The sequence below is a fragment of the Biomphalaria glabrata genome, chromosome 8, assembly GCF_947242115.1.
Source record: "Biomphalaria glabrata chromosome 8, xgBioGlab47.1, whole genome shotgun sequence".
NCBI classification, from domain to species: Eukaryota; Metazoa; Mollusca; class Gastropoda; family Planorbidae; genus Biomphalaria; species Biomphalaria glabrata.
In genome coordinates, this window is record NC_074718.1 from 36,943,676 (window position 1) to 36,957,987 (window position 14,312).

At 34.2% G+C, this 14,312-nt stretch overlaps 1 protein-coding gene across 5 annotated transcripts in view; it reads left to right on the forward strand.

The window, feature by feature from the left end:
• The window catches only part of LOC106052271 (myotubularin-related protein 6-like), a 106,038-nt gene extending 96,611 nt beyond the window's left edge, over positions 1-9,427 (forward strand). For all 5 annotated transcript variants that reach the window (XM_056037751.1, XM_056037749.1, XM_056037747.1 and 2 more), the window contains 4 exons: positions 804-938; positions 1,069-1,195; positions 3,107-3,577; positions 4,851-9,427. In XM_056037751.1, the coding sequence (XP_055893726.1) occupies positions 804-938; positions 1,069-1,195; positions 3,107-3,577; positions 4,851-5,006 (889 nt within the window). In that variant the 3' untranslated portion in view covers positions 5,007-9,427. The remainder of the gene's footprint in view (positions 1-803; positions 939-1,068; positions 1,196-3,106; positions 3,578-4,850) is intronic.
• The last annotated feature ends 4,885 nt before the right edge of the window (positions 9,428-14,312 follow it).

Genomic DNA, 14,312 nt, shown 5'->3' on the forward strand with positions numbered 1-14,312 from the left:
CTGTTTGATGTTACTGTACCATTAGAAAAGAATATGACTCTTGACTAGTTGAGAAGGAGACATTTTGGGTATAGTTTGGCTGTGTGTTGTCAATATACAGGTCTCCATTCAGGACACATTTAGAATCTGAGTGTTATAATTTTTTGTCATGAATGGCGTCTATAATATCTGTCAAAAACATTCAGTCAGCCGTGGGTGGTATGTATAAACAATAACAATGCACAGCTCTATGAATTCTCTTGACAAATAGTTATAACTAAGTGTGACACATTTTAATGTTTTGGTCACAAACCTTATTTTTTACTGTTTTATTGTTTGAGAAGGGTCCTGGATTGCAAATGGCATACACAAAGTAGTAGAATGAAGGGTGAAAGTACAACAGCCCCTGGTGATTATAGATGCCCAACCTGTGGCCGCAGCTGTGTATCAAGGATTGGCCTCCTTAGTCACACAGGAAGTTGTAAAGGGGAAAGATTATCTCTAGACACATAAAATGCCACTGATTGTTTGAGATGCAATATCCTTTCTTGATATACATTTGTACAGCAAGTCCCCCCCCCCTTTGACTTGCAACTTCTTATTTTTCTCTCTGCTCTAAACGCATTTAAAATGTACCTAATAAAATGTGGAGTTGGGTATTAAGACCATACATTGCTTGTTATGTTGGGTGCAAGAAAGCTTCCCCCTGTCCTTTTACTTAAAACATGAACATAATTCCTCCAGTGTGTCCCCTTAGTTAATTGTTTTGATGCCTACATGACATTGTGTATTTAGTATTACTTTAAAACCTTGTTAATAAACAGATTATCTGAGAGAACCTACTCTCTGTGGGCCTACCTAAGTCATCACACCAGTGAATATTTGAATCCAATGTATAAAAAAACCTACGAGATTCGTCGACCAGTCATTATACCAGCCTCGTCTCCACAATGTCTCAAGTAGGTATTATCTAAAAATGACTAGGTCTTCATTCAAGTCAATATATTACTTAGGTTAGAAATTGATTACAGTGGTCCTTTTCATGAGCACACAGTTTTTCTCTAGTAAATCTTCTGAATAATTGTTCAGGTATTGGAAAGGAATGTACAATAGATTTGACAGTGGACTGCACCCTAGAGAGCATGTCATGGATATAGTAAGTGCTGCCAAAGATCACAGCTCATCTCTGGAGGATCATGTGTTGCTTTTAGAAAAGGTATTATATGTTAATCACAGGTTGTTTTTGTTTTTTTACTGATGGTGGTCTAATTAATTGTTTCATGTTATCCATAATAGAGGTTGGTGGCTGATTGGTAAAGTGCTTGGCTTCTGAAATGAGGGGGCATGGGTTCAAATCCTGGTATTTTTAATTTAGGAATATTCAGCCTTTGAGTCCACCCATCTCTAATGAATACCCCGTACATGTGTGAGCAGGTCAGGGAGGCGCAAGCTGTGGTGGCCTATTCTCTTCTGCTGCTCAACATTAAATTTTATTCATAACAGTAGGCAGGTGGTAGCTCTACTGGGTGGGCCCAATCTGTGCACCTCGGTCTGCGACCAAGGGGCTAGAGTCGCCTAAGCAACCAGACAGCACAATTAAACTAAACTTAAACTAATCTAGCTAACTAAAAGAAAGCAATAACGAAACTTTTACTTTAGGATAAATAAAACAAAAAGAAACTTTATTTACATACACAAATAAATCAATAATAAAATATAACATATAGAGCTACACTAACACTACAACTGAACTCAGCAACTAACTAAAACCCTCTAAATCTACAAACACTAACAGACTAACCAAACCAACTATCTAACTATTACTACCCTAGACCTAAGCTTAGAATTAATAAAATATAACAAAAAAAGGTACAGGGAGGCGATGGCAGACTAATGGCAGACTAATGGCAGTAGACTAACAACAGCCTACAGGCAGTAGACTAACAACAGCCTACAGGCAGTAGACTAACAACAGCCTACAGGCAGTAGACTAACAACAGCAGTACTGCAGTAAGGATAGCAGGCGGTCCCAGCTGAAATTACACTACACACAATTAGCTCTACACCGGCACTACTGTCAGCACTGACCACTGGTCAAGACAAAAGAGAGCTCAACGTGGTTCCGGAGCTAGCTATAACTGGTCAGCGCGAACATATCGGAGAGCATGACGTCACGCTAATTACCTAAAACTAAACTGGACTACTGATTTCCCTAATTTGTACCTAGCCGTACGCTATAATAAAATCTAGAAAATTACTAACGACACGGACTACACAACATTATATACCAAATTAAACAGCATAAAAAAGAGAATCTTAAAAATTTAAATCTTACAAAAATACAAAAAGGAAGAAGAAAGATATTTATGTTCTAAACTCGTACAGGGACCCTATACAGCTTCTAGACTTGCACTTAGACTGAAATTAGAAAATAACTACTAACCTAACCTAAGCGCTAAAGACAAAAATACGTAGAACTAATCAGGGACAAAGAAATGGAAACAGTGCCAACAACTCTAAGGCTAGTTAATTATTTTTAAAACTACTTTTCCTCTACGAGTAAAACACAAATAACAGAAAAAGACTAAAACTAGCAGAAGTTATAAATAGCGGAAACTACAAACACACAGCACTGACCTATGCAAGAAGAAAAGACACTAAATTAAATTATTCTAGCCTGGCCTATATAAAGTAAATAGATCGAAATACAGATAAAAATAGATAAATAGACCTGGGGTCGCACGCTCACACATGATTAGTTGGGGAAAAGTAAAAGCTGTTGGTTATTGTGCTGGCCACATTACAACCTTGTTTACCGTGGGCCACAGAAACAGAAGACCTTTACCTAATCTGCCCTATAGATTGTAAGATCTGAAAGGGTTACTTTACTTTTCAACAATAATAAACCATTATTCTACAATTTTAACATGCACTTTGGAAGAGTTTTATTTTTAAGTTTTATTCATGGCAGGTTGAAACCATTCAATTATTTTTTTATGTTCTAAGTATTTGTGTTTTAAATAGAGAGATCACTTCATTACATAGATAAGCTGCAAGCCCTGCTTATATTAAGCTAATTACCTGTTTTGTGAAAAGGTTGTTCAAGTTTGTTGATTTTTTATTTCAGAGAGTTACACAAATCTGCAAACTGTTGGGCAAGTCAGATGAGATTATCCAACGGAAACTACAGGGTTATTTATCCATGGATTCTATAGATGGCTTTCTCAGTAACCACATTGGAGATGGACCTGTCAACACTAAGGCACCCATGCTGGACAATAATTTCCACAAAAATAGTTCAGACTCTGACCTGACCATTAATGGGCGTCAGTTGGACAATGCCGCTGTCAACTACTTAAAAAGTGATACAGAGTCTGGTTTTGATGAGTCAAGCTCTCAGATGTCAAGGTCTGGTATTGATGAAGTTGGCATTAGCAATGGCCTAGAGGCTTCCAGTCTAGTTCGCTCGCCGAGCTCGGAGCAGCTCTCTGTTGATCAGCTTCTGGCTGAGCTCAAGACAGTCGCCATTGGCTGGAAATCATTCCGTAATGTACAGAACTGCTCCTGCGCAACCCCTTTTGATTATGATGTAAAGAAGGTAAGATAACTCTACAATGGTGTTTGTGTCTTACACTGTTAAAGCATTCCATTTTTTCCTAAGCTTTCTCTATCACAGATTGGTTCACTTTGTTTTTAGTTATTTTATTGTCCTCTGGAGACAGCTATGCAAAGCTGCTGTAGCTGTCATGTGATGTAGTTATGGATTGGAAACCTAAAATATTTGTTTGCAATGCTGTCATCAATTTTACCTTAGAAATTAACAGGATTGTCAACTATCTTTTTTTTATCAATGATTTTTTTTGTTGTATATAATAGAGAAAAGTGGACAATTATATTGACAATTATATATGATAATTATATTGAGAAAATGAAAGACTTCAACATTTAAGACTATATCTTATATTACCTTTAGGGCTTTAAGGTCTAGATACCAGTAAGACTGGTAAAATAATGTTTCTCTTGAATACTGGTACTAGTATATGAAAGACTGTGACAAGGATGTTAACTCTTTCAGTGCGTATTATTTTGATGGGAAAATAGAGTTTTCAAGGACAGAAATGTGCAAGGGGGGTAGAGTTACTAAAACTAACATAACTTTTTTTTGTTAAATAATCTAACCTATTTAATTTTATTTTAAAGGAAAATGAATTGGCTCCAAAAGTTTAATGAATAAAATATATTATGAAGAAAATATTTTTTTTTATTAACTTTAAACAGCAATGAGTGCAGAAGAAGGAAATATTTTTAAAATTCATTAAAAATGGATATTCTGAAAGATTTAATGTTTTAGTTATACATTTAGCCCATAAATTCTGAAAAATCACAAAACTAAACACATTTGATCACTTCAAATTTCATAAAAGATGAGAACTAAGAAATTGTAGTATTTACATTATTTTGGGTCCCATGAAATAAACTAAAAAAGAGGAACCTCTAACACAATGAATGGTGTCTTTTAGAAACAAAAACTCGTTGGTCTTGCATCCAATTTACAACCATAACAAAGAACAACCACTCTCAATCCACACTGAACGAGTTAATATATTTAACCACTGCCATAATTATTTATCCTTACATCTCCCCATGTTCTTCCACTCATTCAAGTTTAGGTACTTTCAGGAGGAAACTCCTAAATTAGATTCAAACATTGACTTGCAACTTCTCGAATTCCTACATAGCTACCATTGTCCATTAGTTTGATAGCATAAACATATTAGAATAAGAAATTCACAATATTATCAGGTTTCAGTTTTAGATTTGCGAGATCGTTGTAATTAATGAATATTTCATTTCTCTTTTCATCCAATCAGTTTCATTGCTGGAAGTGTGGTCATGTCTTCTGTACAAGATGTATAACTCGCAACATCCCTCTCCCTGGCCACTACCACCGTCGCCCTGTCCCCGTCTGCAAGCCCTGCTATAAAGAGGTCAGGAGGTCACCTAGTACTGAGTTCCCAGTAAGTTGACCAACGGACCTGCAGAAAAAAATAGACTTTGTTTGCTATGTTGCTGTATAAAGAAAAGTTTGGATTACTAGCAAGAGTAGCTAGTCCAACCAGTGAAAATGTTGGCTTGAACTAGCTCTAAAGAATGTTTTCAGTTTGGTCACACGTTTCCATTCATAATAAGTTTTTTTTTTTTTTTTCAAATTTTGTTTCACTTGGTTTTTTTAAGGGTGTATATAGAATTACTTAACTGAATGGAGCTAACAGTTGTCTAGAGTCAATTTGTATAATGTATGTACATCATTCATGTAAATATTGGCTGGGAATGAGTTCTAAGGGAAATGTTTTTTGTAATAGTCAATGATCCAGCTGTAAGTTTTTGTTTACTAATTGAATGTTTAAACATGAATAGCTTATTTTAGGCTTGCATGCCATATCAACATCTCATTCCATTGAGCCATGTATAATCTAAGACCAATGTCATTCTTTCAAGGGTGAGGGCTGCCTATTAACAAAAGCAATGTCAATTTTTGAATGGTCTCCAAACCAAATGTGGTTCATTTTGTTTATACTATATTATTAGTTTTATGCTAGTAGTTTTGTAAAGACATATTTGTTGTTTGGTTTGTGGTGTGTGCATTTAAACTTAATTATTGCAAGGAAATCAACAGAAAAAAAAAAGTTTTTAATTACCAGATGATGTGGCTTATTCTATAATATAAATGTAAAACTAGCTGCCGATTGGACAGATACCATAAATCTCTCTTCTCGCTATGGTTAAGAAGTTTCTTTTATGACCAACACAAAGATTAATCATCTTCACTCATTCAGACAAATGTCAGGGACCCGTTGAAGTTGAGAGGATATATAAACATCCTAAAAAGTCTTTCACTATAAAATTCGAAAGCTGACTTTATTTTACCACTCAGCCATGGCATCTCTTACAAATATGATACAATTATGAATATCTCTTCATATATTTGTGTATCATATCAAAGTCCGTAAATACCTTGAACTAATAGTTTACATTTTTTAAAATATTTTTTGGATGTGTTTGTGAACTATTTTTAATTTATTAAAATTCAAATAGTATCACCTGCTTAATATGCATGAATAATCATGTGAATTCAGAACATTACATATTTCAATTTAAGTCTATGATTACATATTTCAATTTAAGTCTATGTATTAATTTTGAACCGAATATTTAAAAAATGTTTTGGTCAGCGGACTACTTATGGCAATGTTGATGAAGAACTAATTATGAATGTGTATAAAAATGTCAGTAGATGATTGGTCTTTTACTAGTTACTTTTTTTTTTTTTTTTAATTTTAACAAAATTACTAGTTACTTTTAAAAAAAAAAAAGATTTAACAAAATTAAGTTAGGAAATATGTTTTGGCTGGAGTTGTCTTGGAATGTTGAGACTTGTAAAGAGATAGAAGGCAACATTATGAGTCTTTCAGTAAGTTACGTTGTAATTAAATTTGTTTGCAAATTCATCTGTAATTGTGATTTACTTTTTCTTTCTCTTATAAAGTTACTAAGTAAATGTATGCAGAACTTTTTAGTGGGGTGAGAAAAAAAAACTATTTTGAAATGAAAATACGAGTAGAAACAAAAAAGCTAGTTTTTGTAAAAGCTTGCAGCTCAGCAGCAGAAAGAAGGGTAGAAGAAAAAAAAAGCTAGTAAATATTTTTAAAAATTTGGTGATGAGCCATGTGATAGAAATTATCATAGGTATAAAAATTATCACTTTCTGCCCCTGACAACACTAGTACTCTAGTACTACTAAAGAAAATAAAGGATTGAGCAGGATTCAATTTACAACCCTGGTTCTATTCTACATTACTTTGGTTGGAGGTTTAGATAACAATTGTCTTTGTTTCAATATACTCTGTCCACCTTTGTTTTATTACAAGGCTTATAACAATTAAGTTTGTCTTTTTATTTACATGCCAATTAAGGCAAACGATAAAATAATTATCCTTAGCAGATGTCGTACAACACGGACCTTGTCAAGTAAAAATTTATATGTTTCAAAAATCTAGGTGTTTCTGTTAAAAAAAAAAATTGAACAAAAAGATTTCGCTTTAAAGATATTTTTTATTAAAATTACTAATAGCTATAAAATTTATAATTTAAAAAAAAAAATAAATGTTAAAAATTTCCTGCTATTGTTTTCTTTATTAATTTGTTAATAAATAGAAAGGATTGTAAGAAATATATAAAAAATATAAAAAAAAGAGCTATTTTTCTTTTCAACTTCTCTGTGAGGACATGTGCATTTAACTTAGGTTCACATTTTGTTTCATTGACAAGAGGCATCAAGTAGATTGCCCAAAAATGTATTGAAATCTCTGGACAAGCATTAGGGAAATAGAGACTGATGGGAATTCTAGAATTTCATTTTTGTTTATGACTTGTGAAAAATAGTGTACAACAGAAACACCACAGTTTATCATTGTATTTGTATGTATTTGATTAAATCTGCTGATGGAGATTTTATGTTCATCATTTTGTGATTTACCTGTTATTTTGTTTTTATTTATTGAAAAACTTTTTTCAGTTGCTAATTATGTTTTCATTTGTTTTTGTTTATCTTTTCCATTTTGTAGTTGAAATAATTGGGTGAAGAAAAAAATCTTAGATAACCTCCCACCTTCCTGGGACAATGGCTTTGTCTTCATAAGGTTTGACAAAATATGCAGGTCACAATTGGATTTGCAATAGTCTTTTGAAACACTGCACTCATCCTTAATTTTTTAAATCAAAGACATACCCTTAATTGGACAATGAAAGATCAATGACTGAGATGGATTTCATGATTGGAAAAGGTTTTGAGTCTTGCATAATTACCATTTCAAAAATTTGTATTACAATATTAATTTTCTCCCTTTAGTTGGGGCACATATAAATTCTTATTGGCATTTTTTGTTTGTTTTTCCTCTGATGCGAAGCATCTGACATTTTTCAAGGAATCCAGCAAATTGTATATATTAAACAAGACATTTGGGACAAACATCTGACAATTTATTGTACTACATTATTAACTTAAAAGAGATTTGGAATGACCAATAACTTTTTTTTTCTCACTTTGTTTAAAATGTGTAAAAATTTAGATGAGGTTTGATGTCATTCTCATTCAGTTTATAACTATTGTTGGCCATTTCATCTTCCAGACTAGTGTGTAGTTCATCTCATTAACCTATTTAATTACATTCTGTCTTCATTTGTTTGCTTCCCAATTTTTGCTCTTTTTTTTTTTTTTTCCTCAACATATTCTTAGTAATAAAATAATTCCATTTTTTTTTATGTTATTGATTTCAGCACAGCATTGAGGTTGTTTTTTTTTAGCACAGGCCACATGTTAAAGTGTGCATGGTCTAAATCGAACCTTTTTTTTTTAATTCACTTAGCTTAGAACTTTCAATATTTTTTGTTATTAAGGATTGTTCTGTATCTAAAAAGTGCTTAAATCATGAAAGTTCTTTTTTTTTTAATTCAATACTTAAAAATATATCTTTGATTAACCATTTTAAGACTTCAAGTTATTGTCACAAAACAAGTCTAAATTCCAAGAACAACTTAATTGTATATAGTATTGAAAGATTGTCTCCTTCGGGCCAGTTAACTGCCTAATGATAATAATAATAATCGGTAGTAGTCCTTTACTTACTACAGCAAATATTCAAGGTGGCTGCACATTGTTTGGAATAACCAATTATATTATTGTTGTGGAGTCTAGCTTGTTCTGTTTTCTGAGAAATATATTCTTCTCACTTATGCTCAATGTTCTGAAAGTATTATTGTCAAAATTTACTCTTTGGAATGTTGACTGTGTCTTTTCAGCAGTGTATTTTTTTTTAATTTGGCTGTTGTTTGTATTAGCAGCAAGTATTATTCTCTAAGCTATGCTTGTAAGCTGATACAGCAGCTTTTCAAACTGTTTATTTAACATTGAATGTTTCAAGTACTATTTAAACAGTTGACATTAAAACACATTGTTCGACCAAACAAGTAAATACTATTTGATTAAACTAGCCCTACTTATCAGTAGGTTTGTTATGCTTGTTTTAAAAACGTTTATGAAAAAGAAACCATTTTGGCTGATAATTTGGGGATTTTTTATTTTTTTTATTTATAGGAAATTAGTGTGTGTGTGTTTGTTGTTGCTTTTAGGTGGGAGAAAGGGGTTTTGTCATACCGGTACTTGTTATTAATTTTTTATGTTTGCATTATCAAGAGATTATCATGATTAACTGAAACCTAAACAAAACAAAAAAAAAAGCAAAACTTTTAGAATGTGTTTTTAGGTTTTTCTTTAGGGTGTTCCATAGATCTAGATGTTCTATATTAGAAACATATGCATACATAGACTATTCCATCTGGTGGATAACATTTTTTATATGGTGACAATTAAAACTTAATAGAAACATTTTGTTGCTGATGTTTGTTTTATTTTTGATTATATAAGTTAAATGTCAGAATTATTGATGTCACAAAGTTTCACAGCCAAGTGAAATCACAATAATAATTATTGGTAATTCTATTTGCTTTTATTAATTTTACCCAGATTGATACATCGAATCAGCTTAAGTAATTAAGGAAAATATAACATCTTGTTACAGAAAATATAAAATCTTGTTTAGATGTGGTATCAAAGGTACTCAAGCAAATATTAACAGAATTCAGGAAGCTACGCCTATTTTCTCAAGAAATATGCCATTTTTGTTTTTGTGTAGTTGAAGACTGTTGATGGAGCAATAAATAGTAGTCTCGCTTGACTGACGACATCCCTGGACCTAAGGAGAAACTCTTGAAACATGTCTAGTCCTACGAATTCTGTGTATGCTTTCGAGGCTGATCAACATGTAGCAAAAGCAGAACAAGCTTCCGATCTAACAATGAAGTTTTTTTTTCCTTCAATGTTAATTTCTCTACTTTTATTATTATTTTAGTTGTATACACTTCTCCCAATGATGCTCTCAAACTAATCCAAATAGTAGGCCTCACCTAGCCTTAATTTGTAGTGCCTTTTATAACCTAAATATTGCGCTCAGGGGACAGATCTTCATCAATGGATGATGCAGTCACCTTTGTAAATAACTATTTTATAGATTTTTTTTTTTTTGAAGCAAAATAGTACTTTTGAAGTCTTTCTCCAACATTTTTGTTACTAAGTAGGCCCTGTCTAGATGAAGTTTATATAACGACAGCTTTTTTTTTTTTTTTTTGGCGTCATTTAATTGTCACGTCTACCTGGTGCACTGGCGGATCCAGGGGGGGGCGGTAGGGGCGACCCCCCCCCCCCCCGGGGGGGCGGACGAACTTTAGTATAGGATTCACACAATTTGTATACGAATTTATTACTTATGTTAAAAATATATACTAATTATTTATATTTCAACCTATTTTTAGATTATTTCGCCCCCCCCCTCTAGTATGTTGGCCGATTTGGTGGGGTCGGGAGGGGGCGATGGTATCAATCCCGCCCCCCCTACACTTTCGAGTGGGGGGGGGCGGTCCAATTTATTGGTAGAAATCACAGCCTGCTAACAAATCAATTAAATATCTATATCCTTGTAACTTGTTATTGATATTTTAACCGATCTTTATATTATGTCGTTCCCTGTTTGCCGATTGGTGGGGGGGGGGGGGACGAATACCTCTTCTGCCCTTCCCACCTAATTAAACCATTTGAGTGGGGGGGGGCGGTCCGTTTTTATGGAGAAATCATAGTTTGTGAACAAAATTAGTTGAATTAATATATAAATTTTATATTATGTTTCTCCCTTTCTGGTATTTTGGCCGATTCGGTGGGGTGAGGGGGGGGGGCGATTGCATGTACTGCCCTCCCCACTCTAGCCCTCTGAGTGCTGGGGGGGGGCGGTCCTATTTTTGTGGAGAATCATAGTTTGTGAGTAAAATTAGTTGAATATCTATATAATATAAACTACGTATTGATATGTGACCCATTGTAAATATGTCGTACCACACTCTAATCTCAAATTGTATCATTAGTAAATTTAAATGAAAAAGGGTTGTACCAGGTGGGAGGGGCGATACATGCAATCGCATTTCCCCCATCGGACAAATCAATACTTTTTCTTTTTGTATTATAGTTAAGAAATTACAAAATTTAAAAAATCTGTCACTAGTATAATTTATATATACTATAAATAAAATTCTTATATCGAGTCGCCCCATACCTATTCTTTAATGCCAAATGCAATCTTTAGCAGAAATTAGTAAAGGAGCGAGGATTAATCGTTTTCACTCTACCGCCATTCCCATTTCCAGACAGAGTTTTTGTAATTTCACATGAAGTTATCATAAGTATTTTAAGAAAGACTTTGCATTGGAAAAGTTAGAATTCAAACGAAATTTTTCAGTATAAGAGTCATGATTGAGATGAGTTCTAAACTCAAATAACGTTTTCATAGTCACCTTTTCCCAACCTTTTCAATCTGATTTTTTTTAGCTAAATAAATTTGGGACTATAACTCACAATTTATACTAGAGTTTTCTTGAATAATATTTATCGAATAAGTTTTTTTTCGGCGGCGATCCTCAAAGCAAAAATCTAAATACGTGGGGTATCCTATCTTTTCAAGGAACAAATCGGTTTTATTTGCAATGTATTATGGGCCTATAAATTCAAATTAGAATATTTTTCAAGTACAACATTATTCGAAAGGTCGTTTTTTAATAGTATGAATAATGAGCTTCAGGTCAGGAGAATGCGTTTCTGCAGTGAAGAATGCAAGAAAACGCTTTTGGCGTCGGGGCTTCGCCCCGAACTTCATTTATGGGTAATGAGTTGTAGATGTCAGGAGAATGCGTTTCTGCAGAGAAGAATGCAAGAAAACGCTTTTGGCGTCAGGGCTTCGCCCCGTACTCCATTGATGAATAATGAGCTGTACTTGTCAGGAGAATGCGTTTCTGCAGTGAAAAAAGCAAGAAAACGCTTTTGGCGTCGGGGCTTCGCCCCGAACCACATTGTGAAGAATGAGCTGTACTTGTCAGGAGAATGCGTTTCTGCAGTGAAAAAAGCAAGAAAACGCTTTTGGCGTCGGGGCTTCGCCCCGAACTCCATTGATGAATAATGAGCTATACTTGTCAGGAGAATGCGTTTCTGCAGTGAAAAAAGCAAGAAAACGCTTATGGCGTCGGGGCTTCGCCCCGAACTTCACCAGAGAACCTTATAGCGCTGCCCCAGTTGTTTTGTTTTTCGCCGAAGGTTGAGAAATGCTGCTTTTTTTATTCTCATATTTATATATATATATATATATATATATATATATATATATATATATATATATATATATATATATATATATATATATATGTGTGTGCGTGTGTGTGTGTGTGCACGTTTATGCGTAGGGTTAGGGTTTACTGGGCGTTAGGGTTAGGGTTTGGAAAAAAATCGCCCCCCCCCCACTCCAAAGTTCTGGATCCGCTAGTGACCTGGTGGTCTGACTACCCAGGAAATATTGCACTCTTCCTTTATCCCCTGATTCCGTCATTAGGCATTTCTTCATCTTAAAGCTGCCCATGTAGAATATAACGCCATAAAAAATACTGCAGATTGTTTACTTAAAATTAAGGAACAAACACTAGGCTGTGTGTGAACATGCATACAGTCGGCATGGGAATTTTTCAACGAATTCTGAGAATTTGACGATGTACAATGTTTAATATAGCAGTATTTTCTTACTTTTGAAAGACCGGATGCTTATCTTCAATACCTGATCTCTGATACCTGAGGTGTAGTTATTTCCTTGTTTGAAATCCTATTTCTTGTCTCAAAAGAAGTGCTGCACTATGGTCAAAAGCTTCATTGAAAACCCCTATGTTATATTGTCTCTGTATTTTTACACAACGTTGCTACAATATTCTATCAATAGTTCTGCTTGTTGATAGACAGAATCTCTCGCAATCTCATGCAATCGACAAATTGATGCAGAAATGCACTGAACGAAGCACGACACATTTCCACCCTAATGAAATAAGCAAGCAACTTCAAAATTTTTACTTTGAAAGACACCGAGTTGGTAAGAAAAACGATGAAGCGGCAATCGTATAGATATACTCATACTGTGCAGAGTATCTGATCGAGAGAAAGGCTAATTTGACAAGGTTAAAAAAAAAAAGTCTGTAGGCCTAATTGTTTGGGTCAAAACTTGGTCCTATGCAAAGGGTTAGGCCTATTTGACGAGATTAACTGCAAAGTTCGCTTCTTCAGACAAAATTTGGGATTGGAATTCCCCAAAAAACAACCAACTAAAATTTTCCATTTCCGAAGAATTTTGTGCCTTACGGAGTAACTGAAAAAATTGTTTTTGTGTTGTGTCAACCATAAACTTACGCCGAATGAGTATTTTCTGCAGTGAATGCAATGTGGACTAGCGTGAAGATCACTACCTTGCAAGAACGGAAACTTGACTAAGAGATTCATGCGTACGTGATGTAGAGTTTACAGAGTATCAGCGTCTTAAAAAGATGAAATTAAGTGTCATCTACCATCGGCATAGCAGGAGTTAAGGTGGTCACCTTAGTTTGGAGAAAGGAGGGGATACCTGGTTAAGGTTACCATGACAATTTGTATGTGTACTTTATATTTTAAAAAATGTACAGCTTGAATTGAATTTTGAAGGCTTAATTTAAGCCTCCTCAAACCAATACACTACCACAGTGCCAGCGAAGTGCTTATGAAAACAGAAGGTTTCATAGATATTTATTGTTAGTTTCAAACTTTTAAGCAACAAAGTATAAAGGGGACTAATTCAACTTATACCTCATATCAGTCATAAATAATTAATTTTCCTTGTTCAATACAAAACGAAATAATTTATTACCAATAATTAACTTATAATTAACATATACATGTACATGAAGATCCTCCATCAACGAACATATTGTTTATGATTCAGTTTTACTCCTCACCATTTTGTCAGGCATATGGACTTCTATTTACAAATACAACTCTTCAGCCTCCATTATTTAACCGCCCATCTCACAAGGTCATGAGTGGTTAACGCTTGGATTCTGAATCTGGGGATTTGGGTTCAAATTTCGACAAAGACTAGGATTTTGAATTTCGGGAATTTTAGGGCGCCCCAGATTCTACCCAACTCTAACGGGTACCTGACTTTAGTTAGGGAGGGGGAGTAAAAGCACTTTGCACCCTTCTTGTTAAACGTTGGGGTAAGAAACATATGACCTGAACATTATCTGCAAGAGCTGAAAGGGGAACTTACAAGCTCATATACTACTTTCTCAGTAACTGGGAAACCTAGTTAGACTGCATCCTAGAGCTG